Raw genomic sequence first — 18922 nt, forward strand, 5'->3', positions numbered from 1 at the left:
GCTTCAGGCAAAACCAAGATGACTTGGCATCCAGGAAATGACAAGGATTTTTGAGGCTCTGTCTTTCATGATCTCCTTATATGGCTGTGAACGCAAGAGGAATGAGTCTGCCCTTTCTGTCGTTTTCCCAAGGTGTCTGCAGCATTGTGACGTATTTGTAGGCAGATCGTTGGAAGATTGACCATAAGAGACCACATTTACCACGTGTCCGCCCGGTGTCCTGCGCCGAAATTGGTGCGCAAAAGTCACCTGCCAGTATTTTTCCATGGGGCACAGAGAGAGAAGCAAGCTTCCATGAACTGCATGTCAATGAAGAGATATGTGAAAAAACACCTTGAGGATTGATTCCAAACAACGTTTGCCATGTTTCGGTCGATATTATGTAGTTAATCCGGAAAAAGTTTCAAGTTGTAGGTGACTGCATTTTCGGTTCGTTTCGGTAGCCAGGCGCAATGTAGAAAACGGAACGATTTCTCCTACACACAGACGCTTTCAGGAAACACTGCGCATTTGGTATGTGGCTGGGAGTCTCTTCATTGAAAACATCAGAAGCTCTTCAAAGGTAAATGATTTTATTTATTTGGTTATCTGGCTTTTGTGAAAATGTTGCGTGCTACATGCTACACAAAATGCTATGCTAGCTTTGCATACTCTTACACAAATTAGTCAATTTCTATGTTTCAAAAGCATATTTTGAAAATCTGAGATGACAGTGTTGTTAAGAAAAGGCTAAGCTTGAGAGCAAACGCATTATTTTAATTTTATTTGCGATTTTCAGAAATCGTTAACGTTGCGTTATGCTAATGAGCCTGAGGCTTAGTCACAATCCCGGATCGGGATGGGGAGTTTCAAGAGGTTAACTTCTTGAAACTCCCCATCCCGGATCCGGGATCGTGACTAAAGCCTCAGGCTCATTAGCATAACGCAACGTTAACGATTTCTGAAAATCGCAAATAAAATGAAAATAATGTGCCTGCTCTCAAGCTTAGCCTTTTCTTAACAACACTGTCATCTCAGATTTTCAAAATATGCTTTTGAACCATAGCAATTGACTAATTTGTGTAAGAGTATGCTAAGCTAGCTTAGCATTTTAAGTAGCATTTAGCACGCAACATTTTCACAAAAACCAGATAACCAAATAAATAAAATCATTTACCTTTGAAGAGCTTCGGATGTTTTCAATGAGGAGACTCTCAGTTACATACCAAATGCCCAGTTTTTCCTGAAAGCGTCTGTGTGTAGGAGAAATCGCTCCGTTTTGTACATCACATTTGGCTACCGAAACGAACCGAAAATTCAGTCACCTACAACGTCAAACTTTTTCCGAATTAACTCCATAATATCGACCGAAACATGGCAAACGTTGTTTGGAATCAATCCTCAAGGTGTTTGTTCACATATCTCTTCATTGATATATCGTTCGTGGAAGCCTGCATTCTTCTCTGAATTCTGTGGAAAAATACTTGCAGCTGACTTTTGCGCACCAATTTCGGCGCAGGACACCGGGCGGTCACCTGGTAAATGTGGTCTCTTATGGTCAATCTTCCAATGATATGCCTACAAATACGTTACAATGCTGCAGACACCTTGGGGAAACGACAGAAAGGGCAGACTTACTCCTCTCGCATTCACAGCCATATAAGGAGACAATGGAAAACAGAGCCTCAAAAATCCTGCTCATTTCCTGGATGCCGTCTCATCTTGGTTTTGCCTGAAGCTCACGTTCTGGGCACGCACAGAAAATATCTTTGCAGTTCTGGAAACGTCAGAGTGTTTTCTTTCCAAAGCTACCAATTATATGCATAGTCGAGCATCTTTTTGTGACAAAATATCTTGTTTAAAACGGGAACGTTTTTCATCCAAAAATGAAATTGCGCCCCTAGAGTTTCAACAGGTTAAAAAACCAAGGCTGTTGAGTCTGCCGATAAGAATGTGGTGATTGACAGAGTCGAAAGCCTTCGCCAGGTCGATGAATACAGTCGCACAGTATTGCCTCTTATCAATGGTGGTTATGATATCGTTTAGGACCTTGAGCGTGGCTGAGGTGCCCCCATGACCAGCTCGGAAACCAGATTGCATAGCGGAGAAGGTATGGTGGGATTCGAAATGGTCGGTGATCTGTTTGTTAACTTGTCTTTCGAAGACCTTAGAAAGGCAGGGTAGGATAGATATAGGTCTGTAGCAGTTTGGATCTAGGGTGTCTCCCCTTTGAAGAGGGGGATGACCGCAGAAGCTTTCCAATCGTTGGGAATCTCAGACGACACGAAAGAGAGGTTGAACAGGCTAATAATAGGGGTTGCAACAAGCCCCGCAGATAATTGTAGAAAGAGAAGGTCCAGATGCTCTAGCCCGGCTGATTTGTAGGGGTCCAGATTTTGGAGCTTTTTTAGAACGTCAGCTATCTGGATTTGGGTGAAGGAGAAATGGGGGAGGCTTGGGCAAGTTGCTGTGGGGGGTGCATGGCTGTTGACCTGGGTAGGGGTAGCCAGGTGGAAAGCATGGCCAGCCGTGCTAGAAAAATGCTTTTTGAAATTATCAATTATCGTTGATTTATCGGCGGTGACAGTGTTTCCTAGCCTCAGTTCAGTGGGCGGCTGGGAGGAGGTGCTCTTACTCTCCATGGACTTTACAGTGTCCTAGAAGTTTTGGAATTTGTGCTACAGGATGCAAATTTCTGTTTGAAAAAGCTAGCCTTTGCTTTCCTAACTGCCTGTGTATATTGGTTCCCAACTTCTCTGAAAAGTTGCATATCACGGGGGCTATTCGATGCTAATGCAGTTCACCAGATAATGTTTTTGTATTGGTCAAGGGCAGTCAGGTCTGGAGTGAACCAAAGTCTATATCTGTTCCTGGTTCTATTTTTTTTGAATGGGCCATGCTTATTTAAGATGGTGAGGAATGCACTTTTTAAAGAATACCCAGGCATCCTCTACTGACGGAATGTCAATATCCTTCCAGGATACTCGGGCCAGGTCGAGTTAGAAAGGCCTGCTCGCTGAAGTGTTTTAAGGAGTGTTTGACAGTGATGGGGGTGGTCGTTTGACCACAGACCCATTACGAACGCAGGCAATGAGGCAGTGATCGCTGAGATCCTGGTTGAAGACAGCAGAAGTGTATTTGGAGGGCAGGTTGGTTTGGATGATATCTATGAGGGTGCCCGTGTTTACGGATTTGGGGTTGTACCTGGTGGGTTCATTGATAATTTATGTGAGATTGAGGGCATCAAGCTTAGATTGTAGGATGGCTGGGGTGTTAAGCATGTCACAGTTTAGGTCACCTAACAGCACAAGCTCTGAAGATAGATGGGGGGCAATCAGTTCACACATGGTGTCCAGAGCACAGCTGGGGGCAGAGGGTGGTAGCAACGGTGAGACTTGTTTCTGGAAAGGTGAATTTTTAAAAGTAGAAGCTCAAATTGTTTGGGCACAGACCTGGATAGTAAGACAGAACTCTGCAGGCTATCTCTGCAGTAGATTACAACTCTGCCCCCTTTGGCAGTTCTATCTTGTTGGAAATTTTTATAGTTAGGGATGGTAATTTCAGGGTTTTTGGTGGCCTTCCTAAGCCAGGATTCAGACATGGCTAGGACATCCGGTTTGGCAGAGTGTGCTAAAGCAGTGAATAAAACAAACTTAGGGAGGAGGCTTCTAATGTTAACATGCATGAAACCGGTTACAGAAGTAATCAAAAGAGAGCGCCTGGGGAATAGGAGTGGAGCTAGGCACTGCAGGGGCTAGATTCACCTCTACATCGCCAGAGGAAGAGAGGAGTGGGATAAGGGTACTGCTAAAAGCTATGAGAAATGGACATCTATGACGTCCGGAACAAAGAGTAAAAGGAGCAGGTTTCTGGGGGCGTTAAAATAGATTCAAGGTATAGTGTACAGACAAAGGAATGGTAGGATGTGAATACAGTGGAGGTAAACCGAGGCATTGAGTGATGATGAAAGAGATATTGTCTCTAGAAACATCATTGAAACCAGGTGATGTCATCGCATGTGTGGGTGGTGGAACTGAAGGGTTGGATAAGGTATAATGAGCAGGGCTAGAGGCTCTACAGTGAAATAAGCCAATAAACACTAACCAGAACAGCAAAGGACAAGGCATATTGACATTAAGGAGAGGCATGCTTAGCCGAGTCATCATAAGGGTCCAATGAGTTGTGATTTTAGTTGGGGTCACGGCAATTCAGATAGCTAGCCGAGCCATGGGTAGCAAGCTCGCAGAAGATGGAGGTCTGTTTTTAGCCACCCTGTGCATTTCCGTCGGGAGATTAGTGGGTTCCGTGTGGTAGAGGGGACCAATCCAATTGTCAAAATAGTTATAGTGGCCCAAGAAGAATGTTCAATAGACCTGTTCAGATAGCAGCCGATATGCTCAAGACAGCTAACGATTAGCGGGATGCAGTTCGCAGATGGGCGTTCAGGTTACGTCGCGATGGAGGTTCCAGTTGAATAACTCCCTCGGGCAGATAACATCGGTATTCCAGTCGTGAAGGCCCAGTAGGGCTCCGCATCGGCAGTAAAACGGGTCCGGATAGGTGATTGTAGCCCAGGAGTGGCTGATGGAACTCTTCTGCTGGCTAGCTTGGTGTTTGCTACGGAATTGACGTTAACCACTAGTCACTCGGATAGCAGCTAGTTAGCTGCAAGATCCAGTTGTAAATGTCCAGAGCTTGCGATTGAAATCCGGGGTTATGGAGAGAAAATGGGTCCGGTATGCTCTGGTCTGAGTCGCGTTGTACAAAACTGGCGATAGCTTACCGAGCTAAAGGATAGCTGATGACCGTTAGCCGTGGTTAGCTGAATACTAACGTTAGCTAGTGAGCTGGCTAACTTCTGGCTATTGTGGATTTCGAATACGAGGTGAATAATACTTTTGGGAAAAAAACAGATCCTTACGACATTTGGTGAGGCGGGTTGCAGGAGAGTGTTTTGAAGTTGAGTTTTTAGAAAAAATAAATAAAACGACATGCGAAGAAAAAGACAAAAAGATACAAAACATATTACCCGGGACAAGACGAGGACAAAGAACGTCTGGCTACGCCATCTTGGAAACCTTGAAGAAGCAATAGAAATAGAATATAAACACAATAGAAGCGTTGTTTCTTGTACGATTGTCTCTTGTGTCCTCCATTGACCCCACCATATACATTCCTCATACATGTAACTATTAACTTCTAGTCTAGTAAGTAACCTAACATTATGTAAATATGATACTTCAATAAATATGATACTTCAATTAGCAACAATTTCTAAAAACCTGTTTATGCTTTGTCATTATGGGGAATTGTGTGTAGATTGATGAGGGGGATAAAAAAAAACAATTCAATCCATTTTCAAAAAAGGCTAATGGAACAAAATTTGGAAAAGGTCAAGGGGTCTGAATACTTTCCGACGACACTGTATCAGCACAGCCTTTCCTGCTGTAGTGCTGTATTGAATATACTGATGTTTTGTTGGTCTGCTTCATCTGATACCCTCTTTATGTTTCCTCAGGTTGTGATGCATTCTTTAAGATCAAGTACCGTCTGCGGGAGCATCTGCGCAGCCACACTCAGGAGCGCCTGGTGGCCTGCCCCACCTGCGGCTGCATGTTCTCCAGCAACACCAAGTTCTTAAACCACATCCAAAGACAGGCCGAGCCAGAGGGTGAATGGGCTCAGCTCTGCCTGGCCAGAAGTCACTGTTTTACAGCACAGGCAGATATGTTATTGGTTTAGACATGTACATTTTATTTTGATTGAATGCCCTCTGATTCTTACAGAATCCCTGGTGTGTGAGCATTGTGACAAAGGCTTTGCCAATGAGAGACTGTTGAGAGACCACGTACGACAGCATGGTGAGTGTGCTGTTTTCCACCACTTCTCTGTTCAGTATTATTCAAATCAAATTATCAAATCAAATGTTATTAGTCACATGCGCTGAATACAACAGTTGGGGACCTTACAGTTTAAAAAAATACATATAAGAATAAGAGATAAAAGCAAGAAGTCATTATTAAAGAGCAGCAGTAAAAAATAGCAATATATACAGGGGGTTCCGGTACAGAGTCAATGTGCGGGGGGCACCGGTTAGTTGAGGTAGTGTGTACATGTAGGTAGAGTTAATTAAGGTGACTGCATAGATGACAACAGAGAGTGGCAGTGGTGAGTGGAGGGGGGAGGGGGCAATGCGAATAGTCTGGGTAGCCATTTGACTAGGTGTTCAGGAGTCTTATGCCTTGGGGGTAGAAGCTGTTTAGAAGCCTCTTGACTCTGCACTCCGGTACCGCTTGCCGTGTGGTAGCAGAGAGAACAGTCTATGACTAGGGTGGCTGGAGTCTTTGAACATTTTTAGGGCCTTCCTCTGACACCGCCTTGTATAGAGGTCCTGGATGGCAGGAAGCTTGGCCCTAGTGATGTACTGGGCCGTTTGCACTACCCTCTGTAGTGCCTTGTGGTCAGAGGCCGAGCAGTTGCCTTACCAGGCAGTGATGCAACCAGTCAGGATGCTCTCGATGCTGCAGCTGTAGAACCTTTTGAGGATCTGAGGACCCATGCCAAATCTTCAGGGGGAACAGGTTTTGTTGTGCACTCTTCATGACTGTCTTGGTGTGCTTGGACCATGTTAGTTTGTTGGTGATGTGGACACCAAGGAACTTGACGCTCTCAACCTGCTCCACTGCAGCCCCATCGATGAAAATGGGGGCGTGCTCTGTCCTCTTTTTCCTGTAGTCCACAATCATCTCCTTTTGTCTTGATTTAGCTCATATTTAGCTCATTTTCCTAGTCTGGCTTCGACATGTACCTCTATTAGTCAAGCAGATTTATTTTAGTTGTATTGCTATCAATCAGATATTTTGATTAGCTGATGATGGCTGTTGTCTGTGTCCAGTTTCATTCACTGTAAACCTTATGAGTGATCTATCCTGCCTTTCAGTGAACCATATCAAGTGTCCCCTGTGTGACATGACCTGCACCTCTCTCGCCACTCTGAAGATCCACATCAAGTTCCGCCACTGTGACGAGCGACCCTTTCCCTGTGACTTCTGTGAGAGCAGGTTGTTGTCCCACAGACTCATCAGAGTCCCCACAACTTGCTGACCCTTATGGACTGTACATATTGTGCACATATTATTTTGCTTACACTCTGTTGTTTATGATGTATGTCTCCCAGCTTTAAGAACCAGCACATGGAGACCCATAATGAGGGGGCGGTCTACCACTGCTCTGTAGAGGGCTGTGACTACTACCACCACATGGCACACACCATGAACCAGCACTACAAGAGAGTACACTAGGTACTTCAGACTGGCTGCAGGGGGCGCCAAACAATCACTCCGTGCTCAATAGAACTACAGAATCAATATCCGTGTCAAAGCTAGACTTTTTAATTTGCAAAAATGTTTTGGGAATTTTGATCAAGTGTGCTCTACTTGACACTTGCATAATTCTCCTCTGTAGGGTGGAATGGTCACGAAATACAAGTGTCATCTCTGTGACAACTTTACACACTCACTCTTCACCTGCGCAAGAAACACCACCTGAAATGGCCCTCTGGACACTCTCGCTTCAGGTATGAACAACACTTTATCTTTCCCTTATGTGATGAGTTAACATGAGTTAGTCAGTTTTACCATAAGGAGGTGATTGTAGATGGCTACCTGAGGCTGAACATGGTGCGTTATGAGACAGTAGAGGTGACTCAGGAGATCATGAAGAACATGGCTCAGAAGAGGACGCTCCATCAGGGCCCCGGGTCCAGCAGCCGAGCCAAGAGAGCTGCCAACAGGGCAGCCAGGAGTCACGGCTCTCCCCCTTCCTCCTCCTCCTCTTGCTCCACCTCTTCCTCAGAGCTCTCTGCAGGGGAGGAGATGCCAGCCCAGCCCCAGGGGCAGTGACTCACCTGTGTACTGCATCCTGAGTAATGTATCTGATATGGGGGATAACCCTGACGCCACCCGGGACGGCTCTGACTCCTGCAGGCCCTCAGGTGGTGTGAGGGCCCTGACTGAGGTGACCAGGGGTCTGGGGATGGATGTGGTGTAATCACACACACTGACCCTCCTTATTCTAGTAGTCCAAGTTCATTCTTAACACTGCCACCATTGTTGTCTCCAACCTTGACTAAAGTAATGATACCAACTTGAATTGTATCTTAATGAATAGGAATATTTCAGCCGATCAATGCAGCCGTTAATATTTAACGCACCATGTCATTAATTTATGAAATGAGCGCTTAGCTTTAAAAAGAACAAAATCAGATCCAGCATCTTCTCAGTACCAGTGTTGGAGACAACTAATGTGGCAGTACTGAATCTCTCTGTTACAGCTGTGCTGAATGTATGATGGCTGGGCTTAACCTGGGATGGACTGTTTATTAAAGTTTACTAAACGTTAGTATCTCCGGTTGAGATGTGACAAGATTGTATTATTTTCATGAAGTGTGTTTTTGTTTGTTAGTGTTTTACAGTGTGCGCTTAAATACAGTCTGCGCTTTTAGTTCAGCCTCAGAATGTGACCCCATTGACAGCAGTTTTGAAATAACTTTTGTGGTGTCAGGTAATATTTCTGATGTTTTTGAAACTCTTTTCCATTAAGTCATAGATCTTAGATTTTCCTTTATTCTGATTTAATTAATGCTATAGCTTTTTATTTGACCTAGTTCTTTTTTTACATTTTTTTTTTTACATTTGTTAAGTTTTGTCAGTTATTTGTATTTTTTGTCTGTCCATTTTATGAACTCATTTGTTGGATTGCACTTTGTTGTTGAGCAATGTTATTGCTCATCAATTTACAGGTGTTTTTAAGGGATGTAATTCAACATAGTAGTTTGTCTTTTATCTGTATCATACAGGCAGAATTTGTCTTGAAGCAGTACTGAGTTATAGTTCTAAGGCAAGCAAGCACACAGAGTAGGGTCTTCTGATTTCTGTCATTACGAGGTAGTTCTGTGGGGAGCACCAGACAAGGGGAGAGAGAAGGGGACCAAAGGCGGCAGTGTGCTTAAGAACCCAGGGGTAAGAGTTCTGTTCGGGAGGCTACTCTGGGTGAGACCCACCCTGGAGATATGTGACCTGGAATAGGTGGAGGTCAGGAGGCTGGGATGGGGGAGATGGTCTCCCATGGTGGCAGAATAGAGGCTGTGCTCGTAGGATTCCTCTCTGCGCAGGTGCAGACGCTCTCTTTCCATGAGGTAAGCCCTCTCCTGCTGCTTCAGGACCAGTGGGGAGTGATGGGGTGGGTGTGGAAAGCTGTGATGAGGGTCTCTATATGAACAGTCTGCTGCCTCCAACAGCCTGGCCCCCACCACACCATGCAGAGGATCAGCCCTCATGACCAGCTCTTGACAGGAGGAAACAGGGAGGTCCATACCCCTGTATACATCCCACAGTGGGTCTCTTGGGGTGTCCCAGGGAAGTGCATGGTAGGGGATGAGCCCCATATTAGGAGTGCCAACCTGAGTCCGGGCCAGATTACATACACTATTTACTGGGTAGAGCCTCGGAATAATGTTCCCTATGGTCATGTGCTGCATCGACATGGAGGATGGCGTGAGTGTTGGCGTGAGTGGGACCAGGGATGGTTTCTCTGTGGGTTGAGGACCTTCATTGAAATCCTCCTGGTCATCCTCTCTTTTCCGCTTAATCTTCTTGACCTTTATGTTGTTCTTACACTCAAGCCTTCTCTTCCTGTCACCTGACTCCCAGCTACAGCTGCCATTGGACCGCTGACCATGTTCCAAGGTTATTGTCTGAGGAACAGACTTGTCTTCAGCAGGTGAACTGTCATGAGTCCCTGCAGCAGTGTGGCCTTGGTGTTTCTCCACTATGTACTGTTTCTCCTCCATCTTCTCTCTGGGTAGGTGTAGCTGCTGTCCCCATTCTCTGTCCTGAGGTTCCCTGATTGAATCTCTTCCTGGTTGTTCAGGTTCTGTAGAGCGTTCAGGTTGACATACAGAGGATGGGGGTGTCTTCTGCTGCCTGCTCCACCACTCTGGAGTTCCTCCTTCTTCTCCACTTGGTACATTTAGATTGTCTTTGTGATAGATCATGGGATAGTCTGTTTTTAAGAGGAGGAAGAATAAGCAAGTCAAAAAAATGTGTGTGCTTGAAAACGCAATCCCCTCATTTATGATTATATTGTCTTTAACATAATACTGAACCAACACTGAAGGGAGACGGAAGGTGCTACTCACTTAGTGCTAGTTTTGGCAGTCCACCAAAGGTTGTGACCCTCAGTGATCCCAAACCTCCAAATAAAGGATGTCTACTGTGTGACTCTGGAGCAGGAGAATAATGGAAAAATGCTATGTTGAGTAATTTCTCTCTGTTAGACAGTACTATAGTAAGACAAGTCATATTTCTAAGGTTTAGTCTTTGGTCCCTTTCCTCACCTGGGTTAGAGGGTGGGGTGGAGTACTGAATAAGATCCCACTGATGGGGGATGGCTTGAATCAGGTCAGAACCAGGAGGCTGAGTCAGAAATTCTGGTTTGACACTGAAGTTGATTGCATTTGCGTCCACTTGCATCTTCTGCTGAGAAATGGAAGGACGGACAGACAGAAAAATAGCTTCAGTTATAATGTTTGGTTTGGATACAAATAATATTTATTGGGTTTCATACACATTTTAGTGGATGTTCAACATGTTTTCATACCTTCACTCTCAGCTTATGGTGGTGGATCTGCCATGCAATGCGGACATGCATTGTATTCCACCTTCCTGGTCTCTGAGAAAACAACGAATTCAATAGGTTAGGATAGAAACAGAACTCAAAACACTTTCCAAATGAGAACATTTTGGCAATATATGTAGATATTAAATTGCAAATAATCCAAAGAATACTCACTCTTGGATCCTTCTGGAGCAGCTTGTGTGACCCAGTCCTAGGTCTAGGTGCCATGTCTAGAATGTTTGATGTCTGACAAAGACAAGGAAATATAGACTGTTGATTACACACTAGTAACTCATGACACACAGTGGAGGCTCCTCAGAGGAGGAAGGGGAGGATCATCCTCAGTGAATTTCAGAATTAAAATAAAATAAAAAGTGAAACATTAAAAAAGTTATCCCCTTTAGATTTACAAAATGTATTCAAGTCACCAAATAATTGATTAAAACACACTGATTTGCAATGAAGGTCTACAGTAGCCTCAGCAGCACTCTGTAGTGGTGTGGCCGGAGGACAGCTAGCTTCTGTCTTCCTCTGGTATATTGACTACAATACCAAACCTAGGAGTCTCATGGTTCTCACCCCTTCCACACACTTACACCACAGGAGGCTGCTGAGGGGAGAACGGCTCGTAATAATGGCTGGAATGGAGCAAATGGAATGGCATCAAACACCTGCAAACCATGTGTTTGATTTATTTGATACCATTCCACTTACTCCACTCCAGTTATTACCACAAGCCCATTCTCCCTAATTACGGTGCCATCAACCTGTGACTTACAGTAATTATGACAACTTCCGGAAGACGTCCTCCAACCTATCAGAGCTCTTGCAGCATGAACTGACATGCTGTCCACCCAACATGCAACAATGTCTATGATTTTACTGAGCTACAGTTCATATAAGGAAATCAGTCAATTTAAATAAATTCACTAGGCCCTAATTTATGCATGTCACATGATTGGGCAGCCATGGGCAGGGGGCGGGGGGGGGGGGTGCTAGGAGGGCATAGGCCCACCCACTTAGGAGCCAGGCCTACCCACTGGGGAGCAAAGCCCAGCCAATCCAGAATTGGTTTTTCCCCACTAAAGGGCTTATTACAGACATAAATACTCATCATTTTCATCAGCTGTCAGGGTGTCTGGTTTCAAACAATCCTGTAGGTGAAGTAGCTGGATGTGGAGGTCCTGAGCTGGTGTGGTTACATGTGGTCTGTGGTTGGGAGATCAGTTGAAGGTTTCGTTCAATTCCTCTAAAATGACATTGATGGTGGCTTATGGTAGAGAAATTAACATTAAATTCTCTGGTGGCAGTCATCATGCCAATTGCACATTTTAGAGTGGCCTTTAACTGTCCCCAGCACAAGGTGCACCTGTGTAATGGTCATGCTGTTTAATCAGCTTCTTCATATGCCTCACCTGTCAGGTGGATGGATTATCTTGGCAAAAGAGAAATGCTCACTAACATGGATGAAACAAATTTGTGCACACAATTTTTGAGAAATAAGCTTTTTGTGCGTGTAGAACATTTCTGGGGTCTTTTATTTCAGCTCATGAAACCAACACTTTACATGTTGCGTTTATATTTTTGTTAAGTAAACATTTTGAAGTATATATACAGTACCAGTCAAAAGTTGGGGCACACCTGCCCAGGGTTTTTCTTTATTTTTACTATTTTCTACATTGTAGAATTATAGTGAAAATGTCAAAACTTTGAAATAACACATATGGAATCATATAGTACCCCCAAAAAAGTGTGAAACAAATCAAAATATATTTTATATTTGAGATTCTTCAAAGTAATTACCCTTTGCCTTGATGACAGCTTTGACATTCTCTCAACCAGCTTCATGAGGTAGTCACCTGGAATGCATTTCAATTAACAGGTGTTTATTTTCTTCTTAACACCAATCAGTTGTGTTGTGACAAGGTAGGGTTTGTATACAGAAGATAGCCCTATTTGGTAAAAGACCAAATCCATATTAGGGAAAGAAAGACTCAGATAAGCAAAGAGAAATGACAGTCCATCATTACTTTAAGACATGAAGGTCAGTCAATGTGGAAAATTTCAAGAACTTTGAAAGTTTCTCCAAGTGCAGTTGCAAAAACAATCAAGCACTATGATGAAACTGGCTATCATGAGGACCGCCACAGGAAAGGAAGACCCAGAGTTACCTCTGCTGAGGAAGATAAGTTCATTTGTTACCAGCCTCAGAAATCGACAATTAACTGCACCTCAGATTGCAGTGTCAGAGTTCAAGTAACAGACAAATCTCAACATCAACTGTTCAGAGGAGACTGCGTGTATCAGGCATTCATGGTCAAATTGCTGCAAAGAAAAACACTACTGAAGGACACCAATGAGAAGAGACTTGCTTGGGCCAAGAAACACGAGCAATGGACATTAGACGGGTGGAAATCTGTCCTTTGGTCTGATGTGTCCAAATTTTGGGATTTTTCGTTCCAAACGACGTGTCTTTGTGAGACACAGAGTAGGTGAACAGATGGTCTCCACATGTGTGGTTCCCAGCGTTTAGCATTGAGGTGGTGTGATGGTGCTTTGCTGGTGACACTGTCAGTGATTTATTTAGAATTCAAGGCACACTTAACCAGCATGTCTACCACAGCATTCTGCAGCGATACACCATCCCATCTGGTTTGCGCTTACTGGTACTCATGTTTTTCAACAGGAAAATGACCAAAAACACACCTCCAAGCTGTGTAAGGGATATTTGACCAAGAAGGAGAGTGATGGAGTGCTGCATCAGATGACCTGGCCTCCACAATCACCCGACCTAATTTTAAAATGAATCTCTCCAGAAATAAGTCTCTCACTGTTGCCGTCTGTTATCGATCCTCCTCCGCTCCCAGCTGTGCCCTGGACACCATACGTGAATTGATCGCCCCCCACCTAGCTTCAGAGATCGTTCTGTAAGGTGACCTAAACTGGGATATGCTTAACACCCCGGCAGTCCTACAATCTAAGCTAGATGCCCTCAATCTCACACAAATCATCAAGGAACCCACCAGGTACAACCCTAAATCCGTAAACATGGGCAACTTCATAGACATTATCCTGACTAACTTGCCCTCCAAATACACCTCTGCTGTTTTCAATCAGGATCTCAGCGATCACTGCCTCATTGCCTGTATCCGCTATGGGTCGGAGGTCAAACGACCACCCCTTATCACTGTCAAATGCTCCCTAAAACACTTCTGCGAGAAGGCCTTTCTAATCAGCCTGGCCTGGGTATCCTGGAAGGATATTGACCTCATCCCGTCAGTCTAGGATGCCTGGTTGTTCTTTAAAACTAATTTCCTCACCGTCTTAGAAAAGCATGCCCCTTTCAAAAAATGCAGAACTAAGAACAGATATAGCCCTTGGTTCACTCCAGACCTGAATGCCCTTGACCAGCACAAAAACATCCTGTGGCGGACCGCAATAGCATCGAATAGTCCCCGCGATATGCAACTGTTCAGGGAAGTCAGGAACCAATACACGCAGTCAGTCAGGAAAGCAAAAGCTTTTTCAAACAGAAATTTGCATCCTGTAGCTCTAACTCCAAAAAGTTTTGAGACACTGTAAAGTCCATGGAGAACAAGAGCACCTCCTCCCAGCTGCCCACTGCACTGTGGCTAGATAACACGGTCACCACCGATAAATCCATGATCATCAAAAATGTCAATAAGCATTCCTCTACGGCTGGCCATGCCTTCCTCCTGGCTACTCCAATCCCGGCCAACAGCTACTCGCCCGAGGCTCCCCGGCTTCTCCTTCACCCAAATCCAGATAGCAGATGTTCTGAAAGAGCTGCAAAACCTGGACCCGTACAAATCAGCTGGGTTAGACCATCTGGACCCTCTGTTTCTAAAACTATCCACTGCCATTGTTGCAACCCCTATTACCAGCCTGTTTAACCTCTCTTTTGTATCGTCCGAGATCCCTAAAGATTGGAATGCTGCCGTGGTCATCCCCCTCTTCAAAGGGGGTGACACTCTAGACCCGAACTGCTGTAGACATATATCTATCCTGTCCTGCCTCTCTAGTCTTTGAAAGCCAAGTTAATAAACAGATCACTGACCATTTCGAATCCCACCGTACCTTCCCGCTGTGCAATCCAGTTTCCGAGCAGGTCACGGGTGCACCTCAGCCACGCTCATGGTACTAAATGATATCATAACTGCCATCGATAAAAACAGTACTGCGCAGCCGTCTTCATCGACCTGGCCAAGGCTTTCGACTCTGTCAATCACCGTATTCTTATCGGCAGACTCCATAGCCTTGGTTTCTCAAATGACTGCCTCGCCTGGTTCACCAACTACTTTGCAGACAGAGTTCAGTGTGTCAAATCGGAGGGCCTGTTGTCCGAACCTCTGGCAGTCTCTATGGGGGTACCACAGGGTTCAATTCTCGGGCCAACTCTTTTCTCTGTATATATGAATGATGTCGCTCTTGCTGCGGTTCATTTCCTGATCCACCTCTACGCAGACGACACCATTCTGTATACTTCTGGCCCTTCTTCGGACACTGTGCTAACTAACCTCTAAACAAGCTTCAATGCCATACAACACTCCTTCCATGGCCTTCAACTGCTCTTAAACGCTAGTAAAACCAAATGCATGCTTTTCAACCGTTCGCTGCCCGCACCCGCCCGCCCGACTAGCATCACCACCCTGGACGGTTCTGACCTAGAATATGTGGAGAACTATAAGTACCTAGTTGTCTAGCTAGACTGTAAACTATCCTTGCAGACTCATATTAAACATCTCCAAATTGCTTTCTATTTTGCAACCAAAGCCTTCTTCACTCACGCCTCCGACTATCCTACCGATCCTCGACTTCGGCGATATCATCTACCAAATAGCTTCCAATACTCTACTCAGCAAACTGGATGCAGTCTATCACAGTACCATTAGTTTTGTTACCAAATCACCTTATACCACCCACCACTGCGACCTGTATGCTCTGGCTGGCCCTCGCTACATATTCGTCGCCAGACCCACTGGCTCCAGGTCATCTATAAGTCTATGCTAGGTAAAGCTCCGCCTTATCTCAGTTTACTGGTCACGATAACAACACCAACCCGTAGCACACGTTCCAGCAGGTATATCTCACTGATCATCCCCAAAGCCAACACCTCATTTGGAAGGCCAATCCTTCCAGTTCTCTGCTGCCAGTGACTGGAACGAATTGCAAAAATCGCTGAAGCTGGAGACTTATATTTCCCTCATCAACTTTAAACATCTATCTGAGCTATCTGAGCAGCTAACCGATTGCTGCAGCTGTACGTAGTCCATCTGTAAATAGCCCATCCAATCTACCTACCTCATCCCCATACTGTTTTTATTTACTTTTCTGCTCTTTTGCACACCAGTATCTCTACTTGCACATCATCATTTATCACTCCAGTGTTAATCTGCTAAATTGTAATTCTTCGCTCCTATGGCCTATTTATTGTCTAGCTACCCATGCCTTTTGCACACACTGTATATAGACTCTTTTTTTCTACTGTGTCATTGACATGTTTATTGTGTTATTGGCTTGTTTATTGTTTTTTCCATGTTAACTCTGTGTTGTTGTCTGTGTCACACTGCTTTGCTTTATCTTGGCCAGGTCGCAGTTGTAAATGAGTACTTGTTCTCAACTAGCCTTCCTGGTTAAATAAAGGTGAAATAAAAAATAAATAAAAAATGTGAATCCCACTACTGCTCCCTCATTTAGCTATTTGCGCCATATGGATTGTAATTGTTGTAGATGGCTTTTCACAAATCTAAATGTGTATTTGAACCCAATAATGGTTGAATTTAAGAAGTTTATGCTGCCTATCAATCATTGTTTTTGAAACCAGTGGACAGCCAGTGGAAAATGTGCTCTTTCAACAGCTGCTTAGTGCGGATCCCAGCCTATGGAATAAAAGTGGGGCTTTTATTACTCAATCTAATTCATGCTGATGAAAAATTATTTTAAAAATCCATAGGCCTAATGGACACATGCTTAAACTCATAAACTTTTGATAGACTTACAGGTGCAATATGTAGTTGCTTCAACTATGACAGAAAAAATTAGAACAAAAATCCAGAAAATCACATTGTAGGATTTTTAATGAATTTATTTGCAAATTATGGTGGAGAATAAGATTTTCTGGATTTTTAAAAATACATTTGTCTGTCATAGTTGAAGTGTACCTATGATGAAAATTACAGGCCTCTCATCTTTTTAAGTGTAAGAACTTGCACAAATGGTGGTTGACTAAATACTTTTTTGCCCCACTGTATATACAGTGAAGTCGGAAGTTTACATACACCTTAGCTAAATACATTTAAACTCAGTATTTCACAATTCCTGACATTTAATCCAAGTACAAATCCCCTGTTTTAGGTCACTTAGGATCACCACTTTACTTTAAGAATGTGAAATGTCAGATTAATAGTAGATAGAATGATTATCTGTCGTGGTAATGTCCTGTATTACTAAATGATCAGAGTTACAAACCACACACCAGTCAGAGTTATACTTAAACTTCATATTTTAATAACATGAGCTTCACCATATCCCTGTGACTCTCAGATCAATTCAGTGTCTATAAATGGATTCTCTCAGAGTCCTTACAAAATAATACTTTGTATCTTTTATAGCAAAGATACACCCCTCTCAACTACTCACATGATGAAGCAAAGATCTTAGGAACTTCACAAAGGTCCTTTTACTTGAGAGAGGAGTATCCCATAGCCAGATAGCATTAGCTATAAATTATCGTTCAGTTTGGTCTCTTAGACGAGGTTCTACTTCTCGTTCTTGGTACTTCATAGTACCAAAACAATACCTCATCCAATGGCATATATCAATTGTCAATTCTAGATACTACCATCTCAAATACACCCCCTCCTGGACAAGCTCACGGAGGGAAGTGAGCCACAAGGTCATATACTAGGTCAAGATTCATGCAACATCAGAGGGGTAAATACAATGGTTCCAGACACTGCCATACTCCTCCCCCCAATGGGAAAAGGAGGGAGTGACTGGAGTACAGAGACGGTGGAGCCCTTCACATGGTTTAGGAATAGTTACAGACACATTCAAATATGAAGACAATCCTGACCTCGCCCCTCTCTGGGCCCCAAGTGACTATCTCACATAAGCATATTATGAAAGTAAATAAAACATCTTATTTATCAATGTTACATAACTAATTCTGATTCAGCTACGACATATCTCAGCTTTTATTTCTTTCATCACATTCCCAGTGGGTCAGAAGTTTACATACACTCAATTAGTATTTGGTAGCATTGCCTTTAAATTGTTTAACTTGGGTCTAAAATTTCAGGTCGCCTCCCACAAGCTTCCCACAATAGGTTGGGTGACTTTTGGCCCATTTCTCCAGACACAGCTGTTGTAACTGAGTCAGGCCTCCTTGCTCGTACACACTTTTTCAGTTCTGCCCACACATTTTCTATGGGATTGAGGTCAGTGCTTTGTGATGGCCTCTCCAAAACCTTGGCTTTGTTGTCTTTAAGCCATTTTGCCACAACTTTGGAAGTATGCTTGGGGTCATTGTCCATTTGGAAGAGCCATTTGTGACCAAGCTTTAACTTCTTGACTGATGTCCTGAAATGTTGCTTCAATATATATGCATAATTCTCATCCCTCATGATGCCATCTATTTTGTGAAGTGCACCAGTCACTCCTGCAGCAAAGCACCACCACAACATGATGCTGCCACCCCCATGCTTCACGGGTTGGGATGGTGTTCTTCGGCTTGCAAGCCTCCCATTTTTTCCAGAAAACATAACGATGGTCATTATGGCCAAACAGTTCTATTTTTGTTTCATCAGACCAAAAGACATTTCTGCAAAAAGTACAATCTTTGTCCCCATGTGCAGTTGCAAACCGCAGTCTGGCTATTTTATGGCGGTTTTGGAGCAGTGGCTTCTTCCTTGCTGAGCGGCCTTTCAGGTTATGTCGATATAGAACTGTGGATACAGATAATTTTGTACCTGTTTCCTCCAGCATCTTCACATGGTCCTTTGCTGTTGTTCTGGGATTGATTTGCACTTTTCGCTTGAAAGTACGTTCATCTCTAGGAGACAGAACGGGTCTCCTTCCTGAGCGGTATAATGGCTGTGTGGTCCCATGGTGTTTATACTTGCGTACTATTGTTTGTACAGATGAACGTGGTACCTTCAGGGGTTTTGGTAATTGCTCTCAAGGATAAACCAGACTTGTGGAAGTCCACAATTTTTTTCTGAGGTCTTGGCTGATTTCTTTTGAT

The 18922-nt window shown here is 43.9% G+C and overlaps 1 protein-coding gene and 1 pseudogene across 2 annotated transcripts; one reads left to right on the forward strand and one right to left on the reverse strand.

Moving 5' to 3' along the window:
- Window positions 1-3324: 3324 nt before the first annotated feature.
- LOC135545072 (histone H4 transcription factor-like) lies at window positions 3325-8028 on the forward strand (annotated as a pseudogene).
- Window positions 8029-8457: 429 nt separating this feature from the next.
- On the reverse strand, window positions 8458-10910 carry LOC135545296 (autism susceptibility gene 2 protein-like). 2 transcript variants are annotated; one of them, XM_064972918.1, is made up of 5 exons: window positions 10831-10910; window positions 10639-10710; window positions 10376-10514; window positions 10178-10261; window positions 8458-10041 (listed from the first exon to the last, which is right to left on the reverse strand). In XM_064972918.1, the coding sequence occupies exons 1-5, from the start codon at window positions 10882-10884 to the stop codon at window positions 8918-8920; spliced, it is 1473 nt and encodes a 490-aa protein (XP_064828990.1). In that variant the 5' UTR covers window positions 10885-10910; the 3' UTR covers window positions 8458-8917. The 2 variants fall into 2 exon arrangements, with proteins under 2 accessions (XP_064828990.1, XP_064828989.1); XM_064972917.1 differs by having other exon boundaries at window positions 10376-10517.
- Window positions 10911-18922: the final 8012 nt, after the last annotated feature.

The sequence above is a fragment of the Oncorhynchus masou genome, chromosome 9 (genome assembly GCF_036934945.1).
Source record: "Oncorhynchus masou masou isolate Uvic2021 chromosome 9, UVic_Omas_1.1, whole genome shotgun sequence".
NCBI lineage: Eukaryota > Metazoa > Chordata > Actinopteri > Salmoniformes > Salmonidae > Oncorhynchus > Oncorhynchus masou.

Bases quoted from the DNA above. Each gene is read 5' to 3' on its own strand.
- LOC135545296 (XM_064972917.1), bottom strand. From the start codon at position 10,884: ATGGCACCTAGACCTAGGACTGGGTCACACAAGCTGCTCCAGAAGGAT. The intron at 10,711-10,830 runs GTGAGTATTCTT...TTGTTTTCTCAG, and splicing joins TGCTCCAGAAGGATCCAAGA to AGACCAGGAAGGTGGAATAC. The intron at 10,518-10,638 runs GTATGAAAACAT...TCCATTTCTCAG, and splicing joins ACCATAAGCTGAGAGTGAAG to CAGAAGATGCAAGTGGACGC.